Source organism: Theropithecus gelada, chromosome 9, assembly GCF_003255815.1.
Source record: "Theropithecus gelada isolate Dixy chromosome 9, Tgel_1.0, whole genome shotgun sequence".
In the NCBI taxonomy this organism is placed as follows: Eukaryota; Metazoa; Chordata; class Mammalia; order Primates; family Cercopithecidae; genus Theropithecus; species Theropithecus gelada.
The window spans coordinates 97,506,861-97,527,429 of NC_037677.1; the positions used below are offsets into that span (position 1 = coordinate 97,506,861).

General features: G+C 51.6%; 1 protein-coding gene across 1 annotated transcript; it reads left to right on the plus strand.

The window, feature by feature from the left end:
- The first annotated feature begins 2,625 nt into the window (after positions 1 to 2,625).
- SEMA4G (semaphorin 4G) lies at positions 2,626 to 20,149 on the plus strand. Its single transcript, XM_025397998.1, has 15 exons — positions 2,626 to 4,410; positions 6,993 to 7,499; positions 7,591 to 7,739; positions 8,010 to 8,072; positions 12,076 to 12,174; positions 12,738 to 12,831; positions 12,970 to 13,083; positions 13,292 to 13,461; positions 13,545 to 13,714; positions 14,331 to 14,475; positions 14,605 to 14,827; positions 15,069 to 15,184; positions 15,317 to 15,492; positions 15,653 to 15,714; positions 17,831 to 20,149. The coding sequence occupies exons 2-15, from the start codon at positions 7,376 to 7,378 to the stop codon at positions 18,658 to 18,660; spliced, it is 2,535 nt and encodes an 844-aa protein (XP_025253783.1). The 5' UTR covers positions 2,626 to 4,410; positions 6,993 to 7,375; the 3' UTR covers positions 18,661 to 20,149.
- The last annotated feature ends 420 nt before the right edge of the window (positions 20,150 to 20,569 follow it).

The window sequence follows — 20,569 nt, forward strand, 5'->3', positions numbered from 1 at the left end:
AGGGATTTGGTGGTGAACAACACAGAGCCCTCATGAATCTTACCTCCTGGCATCCAGGTTAAAATACTTTCTGTTCTTGGGCAAAGAGAATTAGAAACGAATACCCTTAACCTGACTCCCTTGTTCTTGAGCCCAGGACCAAGAAAGAAGAAGCTGTACAATCCAGAAGCAGGGCTTGAGATCACCTCCAACCTGCCAAGCAGATAAGTTCTGGGTATGCCAACTTGGGAGGCAGAGGTTGAAACCTCATAGGAGAAACTTTGGAGCTCATAGAAGGCCTAGGCATTATCAGAGGCCTTGAGTTCCAAAACCATGCCAGTATTTCTCCCTTCTGACAGGCTGGTTAGAAAGAGACTAAATGGGAGCATTTTTCTCTGACAGTGGGGCAGAGGGACGAGGGATGACAGCCCAGGCAGAAGCAGAGACATTGCCGTAAGTACTTACTAGAGAGCGGGCAGCACAACCTTATACAAGTTGAGGGCCTTGACCTTGCCCAAGGCCTGACCTCAGATCCCAGATTCATCACACTAGCCTTTTGATCTTTGCCAGATTACTTAAACTCACTGTTTCCTCATCTGTTAAAAGGAATAATAACAGTGTCTATTTCAGGGTTTGTGAGGACTAAGTGAGCTAATGCATGAAAAGTGCCTAGTACCGTGACTGGCATATAGCAAGAACTCAGCAAATGCTTGCTGCTCTAACAAGGCTTTTATCTGATGACAGAATTGATCTTAAGCAGACACCTCAGGGTGTACTGACATCTGAGCAAACCATATCTCCAAAAATTATAGTTGTAAGTGTGCCCTATTCCTTTGGATACCGGGAGCTCCAGAGGCTTCTCTGTCCAGCTATCCCTGCTGATTTTTTTTTTTTTATTAAAATTTTCACTTTTTAAAAGCCAGCATGCTAAAGGTGAGAAATTGGTGATAGGTGGTGGTTTTCCAGCATTTGTGGAAATGTCCTCACACTCCCTTTCCCTTGCTAACCATTCCCTAGGCTGGAGTCAAGAGAGGGCAAACCAGAAGGCCCAGCTTTGGGTCTGACTCCAAGACAACTGGCTGGGAGGAAAACTTAACAGGCAAAACAGGCTTCTGAGGCACAGTGGAATAGTGAGACTTCTGCATTGCTGCACTGGTGACATCCCCTACAGAAGAAGCTCCTCAGCTGTATATATGGCCAAAATAAAGATCACACCACCTAAAGGGAAAGTGCTGGGCAAACCAGAGATGGAGATGGCAAAGCAGGAACAGAAATGCTGCCACATTGAACAGGAAGCAGGACAGCTTGACTAGGCCAGAGTTCTCTTGCTTCAGGGAACCTGCTCAAGTTTCAGGAATTCATACCCACCCCCTTCACCTAGGATCCCTGCTACAGTGAGTAACTATTCTGTGCAAAGTGCTGAAGACGGCCAGCACTACTCTCGGCCACTTTCTTACAGCAAAGTTGGGGAAAATAGAATAGCAAAAACAAAACTCATACTTTTCTGTGTGTCTGAAGTTCTCCAGAAGGTTTCCAAATGGAATCCTCTCACAGCCACCCTGTGAAGCAGCCAGGGTAGTGACCTTATGGATGAGTGACAGCCTGTTCAAAGAATGACCTGCCTGTGTCCCAGGATGCAGATTTATGGCTGGGTTAGGATTAATTTCTTTATTTGATTTCCAGTTTTATTTTCCACTGTCTGTCAGTATTCCCCCGTTCTTGTTTTATCAGCTGGATTTGCAGAGAGATGTACTATCAATCAAAAGGGCTTCCTATAGACAGCTCCATGAATTGCCTTTACTCTGATACTCTCATTAGGTTTAGAGATTTCACTGGGAGGATAGCAGAAGGAAATGGATTGTGGTCTAGTATCAAAAGTACTGAAGTAACTGTCCAGTGATAGTTGAAATCACACACATTTTACTCATTTAACAATATCTGAGTTTGCCATCAGCACCTCAGAGGAGCAAAGCTTGGCTCATAAAGTTGAGTGAGTTACTGAGCCTGCCGCATTGGCCTACTTGCCACCTCCAGAGGTATCTGAAGTCAGCACTGCAGGTTCTGTGAACATTTAGGAAGCTGTGCCTCTTAGCCTTCTGGGCCCCTACAGTTGAATTGCTCTCCTATCTGGTACTGAGGGACCAGCAGTCTTCCTACCCTGCCTCCACTGTTACCACCAATCCACTTTCTAATAAGGACTGCAGATTTATCTTAGCCCTGCCTTAACTGGTCTTCCCAGCTCAGACTTCCTTACTCAGTCTATCATCTCAGGATTTTCTTCTGTGGTCTTTTTCAAACTACTAGCTGACTATTCCCTTTTATTTCCCACTAGAAATCCCCCTACCCACTGCAATTTCATCAAATCAAACTGCCCTCTTTCATGCCTCTTCCCTAGTGCCTCAACACAAGCCTGTGCATAAGCTTGAACATTTCTACCTTTGCCAATGGTATTTCCCCTTCAGGCTTACCCTGCTTCCTCCTTCTCAGACTTTTCCAGTCTTGATTGTCCTCTCTGTAAACACAAGAATGAATTTCAAGACAAGTTACTTAATGTCTTAGAGCCTGTTTCCCTATCCATAAAATGGGGCTATAAATTCCTCAGGATGGGATGAGGGTACAAATAAAAAATGAAGCAGGATATTCTTTGTAAAAGCATGTGTACATTTTTTATTGTGTTTCTCCCCAGCTACCTTCCCTCTCCCCGCCACACATATCCTATTTGCAGAGTGTTGGGGGAGGTGGAACTGTGATGTGGGCCCTGCTGTCTAGCAGTCTGCAGTCACACACAGCCATCCAAACTACGAGATTGTATATGATTCAGTGCCAAACTGTGAGCTTTGGGGAATCCAGAAAGAAGGATGAAGTGTCTTTCCCAAGGTTCCTTTGGTTAAATGTGCCACTTGAATCCTGTTCTGACTCCTAGGCATGTGCAAGAGTCAATCACATATGTTCCTGTGGACTTTATCATTTTGGTCCATCTCTTGAGCCCACATGAATACTGTCATGGATGGAGGAGGAAGGACCAGGCTGGGTCAGGGCCTGAATGCAGGTTTTGTTTGGACTATAGGGGCTAAGTTCACTTTAATAGGCTGTGACCTATTAAAGGAGGCAGGACCCAAGTTTGCACAGAAGGACCATCCTAATTGAGTTAAAGAAGTTGGGGAGTTGATTGTGAGGAGTTTCCTAGATTGCTGCTGGGTAAGGTGATTGAATCTGGGAAGGACAGGGTATTTGATTGCCTAGAAGGATGCACTCTAAGTTCTGGATAAGAATGGGGCCCAAGATGAGCTGGAGGGGAAGGCAAGTGTTTGAATGACCCAGTCCCTGAGGTGAGCCTAGGTTAGGGTTAAGATTTGGTGAGTGAACAGGTGCAAATGCTTGTGGCTTGTTTATCCAGAAAAAGCATTTTCTGTGTGCCTTTCAGGTCAAGCTGTTACTTCATCCCCTTCAGGCCTGACCCCATCTCCCCCACGCATAGCTCAAGCTGAACAGCCCCTGAAGCTGGGAATCAAGCCCCTTCCTTGTGTTCAGAGCTTCCCCAACCTCCAGTCTCCACCTAGGGTAGCCTTCCGTCCACATCCTAGAGCAGAAGCGAGTGGCAGGAGCGCAGGGAGTGAGGTCCAGGTTAGAGGACAGGCCAGAAGGCCCTCCGAGAGGGTCCCCCAACCCCTCAACGCCAGGGCAGGTTTGCACGTCCCCAGCAGTAGGCAAGTCGGGGGGATCCTAGGGTTACAGGGGAGGAGAGGGCGGGCTATAAGCATGTGGAGGGTGCACGGGGTGGCGAAGCCACCACCAGGGGGCGATTATCAGGGCCGTAGCGCCTAGAGGCGCGGGGTCGCCCGATGGCCGAAGGCTGTGTGTGAGCCTCGCTCTCAAACCGCCTCTATTGTGCTAGAGCAGGGGGCGCAAAGAAGAGAGCGGCGACCTTCCCCTCACCCCACCCAGTCGGCCCCGCCTTCCAGGACCCCGCCCCACCCCCGGCTCCGCCTCCACCCCCCCGCCCCGCCTCCAGCCGCGGCCCCTTCCTCTCGCAGCTGGTGCTGTGGGGCCGCGGAGCGGCGCATCGCTGTCTCTATGGCCCTGGATCCAAGCGCAAAGGTGAGCAAGGCGGGGAGTGCGGGCGGCGGCCTGGCCTGAGTCGGGGGCTTCGGGCCGGGGGTCGGGCAAGGCCTCCCCCACGTCCATTCTACCCTCCAAGCTGGGCCAGGCCTTTCTCACCGCCAAGTCCCCCGATTCTGCATGAAGGCTCTAGAGGGGCGCGGGCCAGGCCTCGGGCTGCGCAGGGTGCAGACCGGCCATCACGGAGTCGGGGACCAGCATGGGGAGGGGTCCGTGTGGTGAACAGTGTTCCCCAGGATCTGGGTCACGTCTCCCGGCGTCCGGCGGGATCGAAGGAGAGCTTGTCCTCGAGCTGCAGCAGTAGAGACTGAGGTTAGACCTGACGAAGGGAGAGAACCGCGGACTGTCCAGGATGTTGTAGGGAGGGGGTACGGGAGGAGGGGCTCTCTCAAGCCAGGAGAGACCACCATCCTACTAGGCAGAGGGAGATACTGCCTACACGAGGCAGGTGGACATCTGGGATGAAGGTCGAAAGCCTGCTGATCCTCCATTGATCCTGTTTTAAGGGTCTCTCCTCCCCAATTCCCTCCACCCTAGGATCTAATAGAGGGAAGGTGATCAGAGTTCAGGGGGCTGGCCCTGGGGAAGAACTCGAACTGTGGAACTTGGGGTGGAGTGTGGGGCGTGGACAGGAGACCTTAAACCCGCTTCGCCACTGAAGGGAGGGGTGGTATGCTCCGCCCCGCCCACTTAGCCCCGCCCCCTCCCAACAGGTTAAGTGGGGGTTGAGAGCGCCAGCCCGTCTCCTACCTCTAGAACTGCAATATACATCGGGGTGGAGGAGTACTAAGTTATGCGTTCCATTCCATCTTTCCTTTGCTAAAGCTAGAGGCCTCTTCCTGCCTGGGTTAGTTTCCCATTCCCTCCCTTGTAGAGCGGCCTTGACTCATGCACCCATCCCATCTGACCATCCAAGGTCAGAAGCCTCCGCCGCCATCACCCCCCTCGCCCACACACACACACACACACACACATACACACACACACACACACACTTGAAATTGGGCCTTAGAATTGGGACTTTCAGGAACGCAGGCAGGGTTCTGCTCTGCATCCCACCCCAGTGGACACTAGCAGCCCCCAAGCCTGTGGTGAAAACTGGACCCCTGTATGCATGTGTGCTTCTCTCTGCATGGATGTAGTTGTGTGTTCAAGGACTCTGTGTGAACACACATGTACTTGACCCTTCTGTGAACATGATTGCCTGGCCCACTACATCAATGGGTTTGTGTGCATGTCCCCACACATACATGTATATGGATAGGACCCTTCTGTTGAATAGAGGTGCACAGTCCTTGACAGAAACCCATATGTGTGGGTTTATCTTTCCTCAACCTCTGAGGCTGTGTGACCTGCTGAATGGATGGGCATGTAAATTCAACTTCACATGTGAATATGTATGATTACCTGTGGCTGTGGCCCTCTGTGTGAGCATATGTGTGCACAAACCTCCCTGTGAGTGTATGTGTGAGTGACCCCTGTGAATCCATGTGTTCACAGTCCTCCTTGTGAATGTGTATGTGTGTGTGTGTGCATCCATGTGCGTGTACATCATCTTCCTAAGAGTCACCCATGTGACTCTTAAACTGTAAGTGTGACATGCACCACACTGAGTGGCTCCTCTAACCTGGGGCATGTTCCTCCTAGCCATAATGCTCCCCACACACATGCCTTTTGCACTGAGCAAATAGGAGGTCCCAAAGGTAAACAGGTGTGCCTCCACAGGGAGGGGTGGGGCATGGCCAGCTTGCCTGAAGCTTCCTGCTGTCCCAGCTCCCAAACAGGGAGCCTATACCCTTTCAGGATCAGGGAATCCTCTTCTCTCCCTTTCATAGTCGACTCTCACCCTCAGGGCTCTGCCCCTGCAGTGCTGACCTTTACCTCTTGAATAAATGCTCCTGTTATCCCTCTGGCCAGTTCCTGATTCCTCCCCTCTTTCCAAGGCCAGATAGTTAATATTTGACCTGGGAGAGGAGGCACCAGTGGCACCCTCTGGCCCTGCCTGTGGGTGACAGATGAGATGGAATGGGTTAGGTCTCTCCACACCTCACCCAGCCGAGGAACTCTTCAAGGAAACCCTTGGTGATTAGGAGGCCTGTTACAGGGGTTGGGAGATGCCCACCACCTGCCCCCACTCCCTCCCCAGCTGGTTGGCTTGAGGGAGGGTCCAAGGGCTCAGGGATCCCATCCTTTACCTTCTTCACATTGCTTATGTCTCAACTGGCCATGCACACTACAGCCTCCTGCACAGACATTACACCTGTGCAACCAGGGGGACCCTAGGTACCCACCCCAATGCCTGTGAATGCCTACCTGCAGGTAGGGACACGTGTGGATGCCTAGCCAGAGGCATGGGCAGAGATGTGTACCCCCTTAGAGAGGAATACCAAGGAGAAGTTATAATTAAAGAGAAATTCCAGAGGGAGCTCTCAGGCCAGGGAAAAGAAAAAACAAAGGGAAAGCAGGACAAAATAAACAAAGGCCCATTAAACCTCTCTGGTCAGGCCTTCCTGCATAAGGCACCCCCGCAGGCAGCAGGGGCAGCTGCTGACCGAGTTGCATCTCATTGTTGAGAGAAGCAGGCATTCTCTCAGAGAACCCCAGCTCCTTTGACTTGAGGGCCTAGCGGAGCTTCTGACTTGGCCAGAAGAGGGTCATGACCTTGGGTTCGGGTTGTGGGTGTCTAGGGTCTTGTAAGGAAGGTAAGTTCCACCCCAGCCTCCAGCATCAGAGCAAAGGGATAGACAGAATGATTGTGAGTTGATCCTGTCGTGGGCGTTCTGTGGATGCTGGGCCTCCTTCCTTCAGTGCCCCCTGAAGTCTGGGTAACGCCATCCATCTTCCACCCACATACAGATCAAAGAGCTTTTTTTTTTCCCTGTTTTTTTCTTCAGAAAACGGACCTCAGAAAACCAGGACTAGCTCTACTGTCGGGGGCAGGGTGACCCCATCAGTAACCTACAACCCCTCTAGAACTTCACAACTCCCTCTCACCATGGAGTTTGCATTTGATGCAGAAAGGCATGTGATCCCTCCCTCCTTCTGACCTCTTAGCTGGGATTCCATGGCCACACAACCCTGTGACTCCATGTCCCCCCGATTCCAGGACCCCCCATGGCCCCATGATTCCTTGACTCCCATGAGCTTATGACCCCTGACCTTCCAAGTGACTTCCTTGGACTTTGACCTCTGTGACTGTGCTTCCCAATCCCTGCCCCTACAACCTGTGACTCTGGCTCCCTTTGGGGGTCTTGTTAGTCTGGGCCTCCCCAGGAAGATGTGGGGGAGGCTGTGGCCCCTCCTCCTGAGCATTCTCACAGCAACTGCAGTCCCAGGACCCTCACTGCGGAGACCATCTAGAGAACTAGATGCCACCCCTCGGATGACCATACCCTATGAAGGTTAGACCCTCAACCTCAAAAGGCAGCAGGAGCCAGGGCTGGGGGTGGGAAGGCACCCCAGAACTAGACTCACTGTACCTGCTCTCCCCAGAGCTCTCTGGGACCCGGCACTTCGAGGGCCAAGCCCAGAACTACTCAACACTGCTCCTAGAGGAGGCCTCAGCAAGGCTGCTGGTGGGAGCCCGAGGTGCCCTGTTCTCTCTCAGTGCCAACGACATAGGAGATGGGGCTCACAAAGAGGTCAGGCCCTGGAACCTGGACCACCCAGAGGGTCTCCATCCTCATCCAGCTCCCTGGGACCTCAACTTCCTGAAAACCCTGCCAAGCCTTCCATAGTCCCCTGGTCAGACAGCACTGCCCTTCCCAGCCCAGGTGTCCCTTGCATTCAATGTTCCTTCTGAAATTGATCCTCACCCCAATTTCCCCAGCTCCGTGGGGTCCTATTGCCTGGTCCTATGAGTAATAGGTATTGGGGTCAATGCATCAGCCTATTCCCTTTGCCCCCACTAGATCCACTGGGAAGCCTCCCCAGAGATGCAAAGCAAATGTCATCAAAAAGGGAAAAACAACCAGGTATGTGGTCTGCCCTGTCCCCAGCTCCTTTCCTCCTCTTCTTCCTCAATCAGGGATGCCAGGGTTGTTGGGGACACAGATGGGTAGGTGCAGACCTGCCAGTAAATCTCAGCAACCACAGTAAACATTGTAAGTATTGCCAGAGTGGCAAGCCATGGGCACAGCATTTTTTTTTTTTCTGTTTTTGAGGTTGGGTCTCACTCTGTCGTCCAGGTTGGAGTACAGTGACATAATCATAGTTCACTGTGGCCTTAAACTCCTGGGCTCAGGGGATCCTTCCACTTCAGCCTCCTGAGTAGCTAGGACCATGGGCATATGCCACGCCGAGCTAAGTATTTTATTTTTTGTAGAGACAGGGTCTTGCTATGTTGCCCAGGCTGGTCTTGAACTCCTGGCCTCAAGCAGTCCTCCTACCTTGGCCTCCCAAAGTGCTGGGATTACAGATGTAAGCCATTGCACCTGGCATCTGGGCACAGCACTTCTAATTCAAACATCTGGTGGCCTACTAGCTTGTCCTGCAATGGCATTTTCATCTCCTCTGGGATCCCAAATAATCATGATAACAATAAGTAGGCTGGATGCGGTGGCTCACATCTGTAATCCCAACAACTCAGGGAGGCTGAGGGTGGGAGAACAGCTTGAGTCCAGGAGTTCGAGACCAGCCCTGGCAACACAGCGAGACCTGTTGTGTCAAAAAATATACAAAAAAAAAAAAAAAATTACCCAAGTATGCTGGCATGCACCCGTAGTCCCAGCTACTTGGGAGGCTGAGTGGGAGTATCACTTGGGCCTGGGAGGTTGAGGCTACGTGAGCTATAATTAAGCCACTACATTCCAGCCTGGACGACAAAGCAAAACCCTGTCTCAAAAAAACAGACCAACAAAAAACAGTAAGTAACCTCTACAGATGCTTACTTAGGATGGGGTTACTTCCCATTAAAGCCATCATAATAAATTGAACCATTGTTAAGTCAGGGAACATCTATAGTAAGTGCTGATTTAGCTATTATCTCAGTTAATTCTAAAATAACCCTATGAAATGGTATTATCCTACATTTCGCAGATGAGAAAAATGAGGCTTTGGTCAAGGAATAGTTCAAATACCCAGTATTCCATGGAGAGGCATTAATGAAGCGTCAGCCCTTTCCAGCTAAAGAATAGGGTGTCTCCAAGGGTCCCATGTCTGGCTATGTAATGGCTGTATCTGGAGAGCTTTTACAAAATAAACAACCCTGGGCTGGGCATGGTGGGTCACACTTGTAATCTCAACACTTTGGGAGGCCAAGGCAGGAGGATCACTTGACCCCAGGAGTTCGAGGCCAGCCTGGGCAATATAATGAGACTCTATCTCTAATTTTAAAAAAAAAACAAAAAAACATTCCCAAGGTCCACTGGGCCAAGGTGGGCCGGGGGTAGTGTTGGGACAGCTGCATTTAAAAAGGCATCTCCAAGAGCTTCCATCGAAGACTGCCTCTTGGTGCAGCACGAGTAGAAAACAGGGCTGGGGAGGCAGGTGGAACCAGGTCATGGAAGGCCACAGATGCCCAGCTGGGAGTTTGGGTTTTATTCTGTGACAGTGAACACCCTCACAATTTGATATTTTAGAGGCTCCTACTTTAATGTATCACCCAAATATATTATAAATGCAGGTGCCAAACTCAGTAGGTCTGGGGAAGGGCCCAAGTCTGCAATTCTAAAAAGCTCCCAAGTGAAGTTGATGCTGCTGGTCCCCAGACCACACTTTGGATAGCAAGGCTTTATAGAACAGTTCCCAAAGCATGTTCTGAGGAACACTAATTTTCAAAGGAGGGGTTTAAATGTCAAATGAGTTTGGGAAACACTGCATGTCCAGTCCCACAATGCACAGCAACATCCTTCAGGCTCTAGGAAGTAACCCCAGTAAAGATAGGTTTCACCTGTGGTTTCTAAAGTTATTTGAGCAGAGAATACCTCCCTACCCCCCTTTAAAAAATGTAAACATCCGCTGGGCGTGGTGGCTCAGGCCTATAATCCCAGCACTTTGGGAGGCCGAGGCGGGTGAATCACGAGGTCAAGAGATCGAGACCAGTCTGTACAACATGTGAAACCCTGTCTCTACTAAAAATACAAAAATCAGCTGGGCGTGGTGACACACACCTGTAGTTCCAGCTACTCGGGAGACTGAAACAGGAGAATCTCTTAAACCCAGGAGGCGGAGGTTGCAGTGAGCTGAGATCACGCACTACACTCCAGCCTAGTGGCAGAGCGAGACTCCATCTCAAAAAAAAAAAAATTAAATTAAAAAAAAATAAATAAACATCTTGGGGAAACATCACTATAGGAATATTTTTCTGGCCCCAGGTACTGGATGGATGAAAATAGGGTGAGTCTGGAGGCAGGAAAAGCAGTGAGGAGGCTGGGGCATCATTTGGATCAGAGGAAGGGACCTGAGCAGGCTTATGGAGAGGAGGGACAGATGCCAGTGGCTTATACCAGGTGAGGGAGCAGGAAGAGACAAAAGAGGCCTGTATGGATTTAAACCCTGGGTAACAGGCAAGAGGAGGAATCATTAACATGGCAAAGGAGTCAAGAGACTGGCAGCTGAGGGCATTTGACAGGCAGAGAAGACCAACGTGACTGGAGTGGGGTAAGTGAGGCCAGAGGAAGCGGCAGAGTCCCATCACACAGGGCTAGGAGCATGTGGGACTCTATGTTCAGGTCACCGATGAGCCGATACAGTGGTGTGATCCACTTGACTTTTTTTTTTTCAGACATGGTCTCACTCTGTTGTCCAGGTTAGAGTGCAGTGGTTCACTGCAGCCTCGACCTCCTGGGCTCAATTTTCTTGCCTAAGCCTCCCAAATAGCTAGGACTACAGGTGCATGCCACCACATAGAGATGAGGTCTTGCTATGTTGTCCAGGCTGGTCTTGGACTCCTGGGCTCCAGTGATCCTCCCACCTCAGTCTCCCAAAGTGCTGGGATTACAGGTGTGAGCTACCACACCTGACTAGGTTTACATTTTTAGAATATCCCTTGGAAAGTGGTTGGAGAGTAGCAAAAGTGTGTTGTTTGGTAAAATATCTCTGGAAGGAAACTTCAGACGATAGTAACAGCAGTCTTCTTTGCAGGCAACCTAGGAGACAGGGATAAATGGGAGACTCCTTGTTTATAATGTACCCCTTTGTACTTTCTGAGTTTTATACTATGTACATGCATTCATCGTTGACTGAATAAATAGCTGTTATAAAAGTCATTTTTATGAAAGAGAAGGTTGGGAGGAGCTATCAGGTAACAACTGCAGTTGTCTAAGGAAGAGGTCATGGTGGTCATTTGGACTGGGTGCTGTTGGTGGAGTCAAAGTGGACCAAGTCAAGAGACATTTAGGACAATGAATTAATTGTGGAGAGGGACTGAATGTGGGGGTGAGAAAGTAGGAAGCAGCAAGGATGATTCCTGGCTTCTAAGTTGAGTCGTAGGATGGATGAAGTGAGGTGGGAAAGACTGGATAAACAGGTTTAGGAAAGATGTAGGTTATGGAGGAGGGGATGAACTTGGCTTCTGACAAGGTGAGTTTAAAGCATCCCTGGGATATCAGGTGGAGAGCGAGCTGGCATCTAGGGAGAGATTTGGTTGTATCACCCCAGTGGGGAGGGCAGGAGTTCCAAGAATAGAAAGAGTTGCTGAGAAGGAGCTGAATGGGAGAGGAGAAGCACCTCAGGATGGTGGAATCCCTGGCAGCTCTTGAACCAGGGATGGAGGGAACTGCAAGAGACACAGGAGATATTGGCAAAGTGGTGTCAGATAATCTGAGGGACAGAGGAGAGAAATAGTGTCATGTTACTGGGAGGCCAAGGAGAGTGAGTTTCAGGAAATATTCTGGAGCAGTGAGAAGGATCACAGGTATCTTGGAAAGAACCATTTGTCCTGTGGGTAGGGACAAAGGCCAAACTACAAAGCTAGACTAATGGAGGAGGCCTCTAGTCAGGCAGGGGGCTCACAGCCCTCTCCACCTCATCCCACAGACAGAGTGCTTTAACCATGTGCGGTTCCTGCAGCGGCTCAATTCCACCCACCTCTATGCATGTGGGACTCACGCCTTCCAGCCCCTCTGTGCAGCAATTGTGAGTATACCTGTGTTGTGCTAGATCTCTGTTGGCTTCATTAGGGATGGAATCATGTTCGAGATGCCAAAGAAGAGACTCAGAGCCAGTGAAGGAGACGGATGGTTTATTAAGGGGACTTCCATACAGGGCAGTCCTGTGGTGGCGGGCTGCACTGGAGAACCACTCCCCTTTGTAAAAAGCATGCAGTTTATATAGCATTTTCACTTAGCAGCCTCCCCCAATCACCTCCACCTGGCAAACTTCATTTAACCCAAAACAAAGGGACTTGATCCCCTGGATGGCATGTGTTCCACAGGATGGGCTAGGGGCTCATGTGTTCTTCATAGATAAGGAGTGAAACTCTGGGTTGCCCACTCGCAGATTTGGAACTCCAAACATACATTGTTTTTAGGCCATAAGGTCATTCTCAGGGGATGCTTAAGTTATTGCTGTCAGGTGCATCTGCCATACAACCTGCCCCTAGCCCTGATTGCTGATCCCTGACCCCAGACTGATCTGACTTGGAGCCACTGTCCCTACCTGTCCTCTGAACCAGTTACTGCTGGTCCCTTGTTCCCTAGGATGCTGAGGCCTTCACCTTGCCAACCAGCTTTGAGGAGGGGAAGGAGAAGTGTCCTTACGACCCAGCCCGTGGCTTCACGGGCCTCATCATTGGTGAGCAGGCCCTCTTCCCTATCACAAGCATGATGTTTTTAAGATGTGGATCTCATCTCTAGGACCTGCCACCATGTATATGTCATGTGCCCTGTTGTATATGACATGTCTCTCATGCCTGGAATGTCCCCACGCCAGATGGAGGCCTCTACACAGCCACTCGGTATGAATTCCGGAGCATTCCCGACATCCGTCGGAGCCGCCACCCACACTCCCTGAGAACTGAGGAGACACCAATGCATTGGCTCAATGGTTAGGAGGATGAGGCACAGGATGATGGGGGGTAGGGGACTATTTCTTCGTTTTTACTCCCTTGGCCAGCTGACCACCCCACCCCCAAATCCCCAGGTGAGCCTGCCCATTCCATTCCTGTGTGTTGTCAAGTGAGGGGTAGGCCTCAGAGTGGGGGAAAGGGGTCCCCAGCCTGTCTCAAAAGCCTCTCAAACTGCCTGACCCACAGATGCTGAGTTTGTGTTCTCCGTCCTCGTGCGGGAGAGCAAGGCCAGTGCAGTGGGTGACGACGACAAGGTATACTACTTCTTCACGGAGCGTGCCACTGAGGAGGGCTCTGGCAGCTTCACTCAGAGCCGCAGCAGTCACCGTGTGGCCCGTGTCGCTCGTGTCTGCAAGGTGGATAGGGCTGATGTTGGGGCACGGGTATAGAGGTTGGACCTCTGACCCTGGCCCCTTAACCCGTACCCCCACCTCCCCAGGGAGACCTGGGAGGGAAGAAGATCCTGCAGAAGAAGTGGACATCCTTCCTGAAAGCCCGTCTCATCTGCCACATTCCACTGTATGAGACACTGCGTGGGGTCTGCAGCCTGGATGCTGAAACCTCAAGCCGTACACACTTCTATGCAGCCTTCACGCTGAGCACACAGTGGTCAGTGCAGGGACAATGGGGAGGCAAGGAACTGGCGACAGCATAGGGGCTGGAGCAGAGGTCAGTGAAGATGAGATAGGATCCACTGTGGGGAGGTCTGGCTGCAAAGTGAGATTTTTTTTTTTTTTTTTTTTTTTTTTAAGAGGGAATGTCGCTCTGTTGCCAGGCTAGAGTGCAGTGGCGCGATCTCGGCTCACTGCACTCTCCACCTCCTGGGTTCAAGTGATTCTCCTGCCTCAGCCTCCTGAGTAGCTGGGACTACAGGCACACGCCACCATGCCTGGCTAATTTTTGCATTTTTAGTAGAGACGGGGTTTCACCACGTTGCCCAGGATGGTCTCGATCTCTTGACCTCGTGATCCACTGGCCTCGGCCTCTCAAAGTGCTGGCAAAGTGAGAATTTTAAGCACATCAAGCTAGAGAATCAAGAATTTTAAGCACATCAAGCACATAGAGCCAGAGAATGAATGCAGTGGTCCACTGACTCACAGGAGAGGCCCTGTGGGACTATAGCTGGGGTTGGCCAGGGTAACAGTGAGCTTCAGGCTGAGCATGGGTTGGGGGGCAGGCTTGACTCTGTGTAACTCGCCCCCCTTGCCCTATGTCCCATTCCTAGGAAGACCCTGGAGGCCTCAGCCATCTGCCGCTATGACCTGGCAGAGATCCAGGCTGTCTTTGCAGGACCCTATATGGAATACCAGGATGGTTCCCGGCGCTGGGGTCGCTATGAGGGTGGGGTGCCTGAGCCCCGGCCTGGCTCGGTGAGTGCCCAGGCCTGGGACCAGTGCTGAGCAGACAGAGCCCAGGGAAGGGTCAGTGAGTCTGGCCTTGTGGAGAGGGCAGGCAGGTGGTGGAGTCCCGAGGTTCACCACCTTTGTTCCCTACCCCAGTGTATCACAGATTCCTTGCGCAGCCAAGGCTACAATTCATCCCAAGACTTGCCATCCCTGGTCCTGGACTTTGTAAAGTTGCACCCACTGATGGCTCGGCCCGTTGTGCCCACACGTGGACGGCCCCTGCTGCTCAAGCGCAATGTACGCTACACACACCTTACAGGGACACCTGTCACCACGCCTGCTGGACCCACCTATGACCTGCTCTTTCTGGGCACAGGTGCTTCTGATCCCAATCCCTGATCCCTGTTGGCCCTGATCACTAATGCTTCTGAATCCATTAATTCCTGCCATGACTAATCTGGAGTTCCCAATGTCCTGAGGGTCCACTGCTCCTGGCTGAGTCCTTGTTCTGGACCTCTGGACCTCATGACTCCTGAGCTGTTCCTATTAGGCCTCTTGCAGGGTGCTGAGAGCAGATCCCATAGTTGGGGTCTGACTCTCTGCTCTTTCCATGCCAGCTGATGGCTGGATCCACAAGGCCGTAGTCCTGGGCTCTGGGATGCACATTATTGAAGAGACACAAGTGTTCAGGGAGCCCCAGTCTGTGGAAAATCTAGTCATCTCTCTAATGCAGGTAACCCTTCTCTGTGACCCTTAATATAGGCTTGCTGAAATAGGAGGAGGGAGTGGGGAGGTTGGACAGAGGCTGTGTATCTGTAAGTTTGAGTGGGGGCATTGCTGACCAACTGTCCTATCTGGCTCCCAGCACAGCCTCTATGTGGGGGCTCCTAGCGGAGTCATCCAGCTACCACTCTCCAGCTGCTCCCGCTACCGATCCTGCTATGACTGCATCTTGGCCCGAGACCCCTACTGTGGCTGGGACCCCGGCACCCATGCCTGCAGGGCAGCCACCACCATAGCCAACAGGTCCCAGGGAAGCAGGTGGGAAGTGGTGGGGGGTGAGAGTCACATGTGGCCTGAGTGGAGGAGGAAGGCCTGGGGGAGTGCAGGGGCTAGTTATTGGTAACAGACCTATCTACCCTGTCACTGGGAAACTGAAACCCAGTTCCCCTTGTTCATAAAACCTGATCTTCTGTCCCAGGACAGCACTGATACAGGACATAGAGAGAGGAAATCGAGGCTGTGAGAGCAGCAGGGATACAGGTAAGTGACTCATATGAGTGTGGGTCTAGCTGCACAGCCTCTCCTCTTTGCCATTTACTGCTATGTCGTACACGTTTGTATCTGAGTGGCTTTGGCTGTGTGCATTTGGTAAGGATGACTCAAATGCAGAGCCTGGCACAGAGTAAGTGCTCAACAAACATTTACTGCCCAAATGAATTATAAACTAGGAAACACATTCAAGATGTGAAGTGTGTTGTCACTTCTAGAGCTTATAGCCAAGTAGCAGATGACAAGGGTTCAGGAACGTAATGGGTATTTCCCCAAGGGAGATCAGATGACTGAGCTGATATCTGAAGAAAGAACAAAAGTTAATCATCATCGCTAAGATGTATTAAGTATTTACTGTGTGCCAGGCACTGATCTAAATACTTCTATGCATGATGTCATTTATTCTCACAGCATTCTTATGAGAAAGGTGCCATTATTATCGTCCCCATGAGGGACCTCTCTGAGGCCCAGGGAGTGTAAGTAAATTGCTCAAACTTATTCAGCTATTAAGAAACTGGACCAGAATTCAAACCTGGCTGAGTACAGTGGCTCACGCCTGTAATCCCAGCACTCTGGGAGGCCAAGGTAGGTGGATTGCTTGAGCTCAGGAATTGGAGACCAGCCTGGGCAACATGGCAAAACCCCATCTCTACAAAAAATACAAAAATTAGCCAGGTGTGGTGGCACATGTCTGTAGTCCCAGCTACTTGGAAAGCTGAGGTGGGAAGATCACTTGAGCCTGGGAGGTGGAGGTTGCAGTGAGCCAAGATCACACCATTGCACTCCAGCCTGGGTAACAGAGTGAGACCTCATGAAAGAAAGAAAGAGAGAGAGAGAGAGAGAGAGAAAGACAGAAAGCAAGGAAGGAAAGGAAGGAATGGAAGGAAGAAAGAATTCAAACCTGACCCTAAGCAGTCTGACTTGACTTTGTGCTTCTGGTCACTATACTATATTATGCTATCTCCCACAAGTTAGCCAGGCAAGCAGACGACATGGGGTAATGGGGTGACATGCAAGCAGAGGGAGCAGCAGGCAGAGGGAGGCTGGCACATTTGAGTGACAGGAGAATGGGCTGGACAAGTGGGCAAAGACCATGTTGAAGATTTTGGTCTTTATCCGAAAAGCAACAGGAAATCTCTGAAGAGTTTTAGGCCGGAAAGTGGCAAGATCAGATTTGTGTTTTTAAAATACCTCTCTTGGAGAATGGATTACATGGGGCCAGAGTGGGCCAGAAGTCATGGAAGGAGAGAGATCAACAGGTCTAAGATAGATGCCAGAAACCAAATCTTCGTGAGAGTTAGATACAAACGTGAAGAAGGGCCGGGCACAGTGGCTCATGCCTATAATCCCAGCACTTTGGGAGGCCAAGGCGGTTGGATCACTTGAGGTTGGGAGTTCAAGACCAGCCTGGCCAACATGGTGAAACCGTGTCTCTACTAAAAATACAAAAACTAGCCAGGCATGGCAGCACATGCCTGTAATCCCAGCTACTCAGGAGCCTGAGGCAAGAGAATTGCATGAACCGGGGAGGCGGAGGTTGCAGTGAGCTGAGATCACATCACTGTACTCCAGCCTGGGTGACAGAATGAGACTCCATCTCAAAAAAACAAAACAAACAAAAAAAGGTGAACAAGAAGAGGAGGGAGACTCCCAGGTTTCTGACTTAAGCAACTGTATGGCTGGTGGTGCCATTCATAGTGGTGGCAATTCAAGGAAAGGACCTGGCGTAGTTTGGGAGAAAAGCTCTGGCCTTTGAAGTGTCCAAGAGACCTCATGTGGAGATGCCCAGCACATGGTAGATATCCAAGTCTGGCACTCAGGAGAGAAGTCTGAGGGAGAGACTAGGAGTTACTGGCAGATGGCAGAAATTGAAACTACAGGACAGGATGAGAGAATGGAGAGAGAATGGAAAAGGGCACTGCCTGCTTCCTGGGAAGGGCCAATGTGAACCTTATGTGGAAGCATGAGCATAGAGCCTGGGTCAGCTGTCACGGTGATTCCGGGTTCTGTGCTTGGTGCCAGGGACTTGGCAGTCAACAGTCTGGCTTGCCATCTCCATTCCCTTCCTGAGATGGGCTGGTACTGACCTCTCCCCCAACCCCCACAGGGCCACCACCACCACTGAAGACCCGCTCTGTGCTCCGGGGTGATGATGTCCTCCTGCCCTGTGACCAGCCATCCAACCTGGCCCGGGCCTTGTGGCTACTCAATGGAAGCATGGGCCTGAGCGATGGACAGGGTGGCTACCGTGTGGGCGTGGATGGGCTGCTGGTGACAGATGCACAGCCTGAGCACAGTGGCAACTATGGCTGCTATGCTGAGGAAAATGGCCTCCGCACCCTGCTGGCCTCCTATAGCCTCGTGGTCCGGCCAGCCACTCCTGCCCCAGCTCCGAAAGCCCCTGACACACCTGGGGCACAGCTGGCACCTGATGTCAGACTGCTCTATGTGCTAGCCATTGCCGCACTTGGTGGCCTCTGTCTCATCCTGGCCTCCTCCCTCCTCTATGTGGCCTGTCTGCGGGAAGGCAGACGAGGGCGCCGACGGAAATACTCACTGGGTCGGGCCAGCCGGGCAGGAGGATCTGCCGTGCAACTGCAGACAGTCTCAGGCCAGTGTCCTGGAGAGGAAGATGAGGGCGATGAGGAGGAGGGGGCTGGAGGCCTGGAGGGCAGCTGTCTCCAGATCATCCCTGGGGAGGGAGCCCCAGCCCCACCACCCCCACCGCCCCCACTGCCACCGGCTGAGCTGACCAATGGCCTGGTGGCACTGCCCAGCCGGCTGCGAAGGATGAATGGCAATAGCTATGTGCTTCTGAGGCAGAGCAACAATGGAGTACCAGCAGGGCCCTGCTCCTTCGCTGAGGAACTCAGCCGCATCCTGGAGAAAAGGAAGCACACGCAGCTCGTAGAGCAGCTAGATGAGAGCTCTGTCTGAGCCCAGCCTCCCAGAACAAATGCTCTTCCAAGCCAGCCTGTCTGTCCCAGGCTGGGCCACTGCCTCCCTAACACAGCCACCCTACCTTCATTCCCCCCACTCTATGCCCTGTTCCCAACTTTTTGATGTCCCTGTAGGGCTGGCCAGTCAGGCCCAGCCAAAGCCCCCTCCTCAGTCTCCACAGACCCACATGTGAGCAGCCCAGGCCCATCGGTGCTCCTCAGAGGTAGGTGCTCCCTCAGGATCAGGTGCCCTGCAGACCCAGAGCCAGTTCCTATCCCCTAACCTAAACACTTAAGAGGCGAGGACTCCATCCTCCTGTTCCATTCATCTGCCCAAACCCTTTCTCTTTCTCCCAGGCAGGGCTCTGCAGGTCCATATGGGCTCAGTGTCACCACCCTCTGCATGGCCCTGTGTGCTGGATGGTCCTGAAACCAGACAAGACCTCTGCCAGCCACCTAAGCCCTGCGTACATTCACATGCACACGTGGAAGAATGTTTATCAGCTGGGCTGCAGTGCCCCTACCCTCACCTCCTCCTGGTGCATTCTTGTTTCATCCCTGCTTCTGGACTTGGGGTACCCTCCCAAATGCCACATCCTATCTGGTCCTCTTCCCCAGCCCCATGTGGTGACCTCTTTGTCAAGAGCTTGGGAATGGGCCAGCCTGGGGAGGTAAGACTGCATCACTCCCCTCCTCTCCCTTCCTGTGTGGCCCTTGTGAATCAGCCTCCCCACTCTCCTTGGTCATTCTCAAGAGTATCAGAGACAGAGCTCCAGGCATGTCCTATCCCCATGCACATGTGGCAACACACACCTGTATCACACATGTGCTTACATTTCCACTCACATGCACCTCTGAGCCTCCCCTTGCTGCCTTGGACCTGTGTCTGTTGGGTTTGGTCCGTGGACATTTCAGAGGGAGATCCCCCTCCCGTTTAGCTGTCCTCACAGGCCCTTCCTTAGGATGGATGACCAACACTGCACTCAATGAGCCAGCCTCTCTTTTGGGGGAACCAAGCATTCGCTTCCCCTAGACTACAGCAGGGAAGGGGAGGAGAAATCTGATGTCTCAATTGGCATATGAAGCCCGTTCTTGGAACTATGCAAAGGGCAGTGGCTGGGAGTTTGGATGCTTAGCTCCTACCCCTGTCCTACCTCACCGGGGCACTTTCAGGGTCCAGGGACCTCTGAAGTCTCTAGGCCTATATGGGACAATCAATTCTGACTGAGCTCCCCCATTCCCCTCGGGTGAGGATGACTGTTATTTTTGTAGCTGAGAACGTGGAATCCCACGAGTTTTTACTGCCCTTCACCCAAACTCTCCCACCTCCACCCCACAATGAATGTATTTATTGTGAGAATGGCTATACTTCTTTAGGAATGCCCCCACTTACCACCAGGTGGGTGGAACAGGCATGTGACAGAGTGGGGAGCCTGGGCTCAGCTCCTCCCCCTGCCGTTGGTTAATAAACACCCTCTTTCCCCACAGCTATGCGTAGTCTGCTTCATCTAGATGGGCCCAGCCCTGATCACCAGGGGACAGGCTCCTGAGCCTATACAGGTGCCACAGTGATGTCCGCTTCCAGGGTTGGCTCTGCTCCCTAATACAACTATTTGCAGAGGAAACTGGGATCCTCTGCTTCCATCCAGACTCCTTGGCAGGCACGCAGGACTCTTTATTAAGGTTCACACTATTCATTGATCATGGTGTTAGGGCATGACAAGAAAATGACAACGGTTCAAGAATTCTTATGAGGATTTCTAGATTTTTATTTTCTGGCTCTCATTTGCCCACCATCCCCCCTTTTTAAACTAAGACTGGAAAATATTAATCAGCCTTCCTGCCCTTCCACAAGGTTCTCAGCACCCCCCACCAGCTGGCTCAAGGGACATGGATTTTATTTCTGC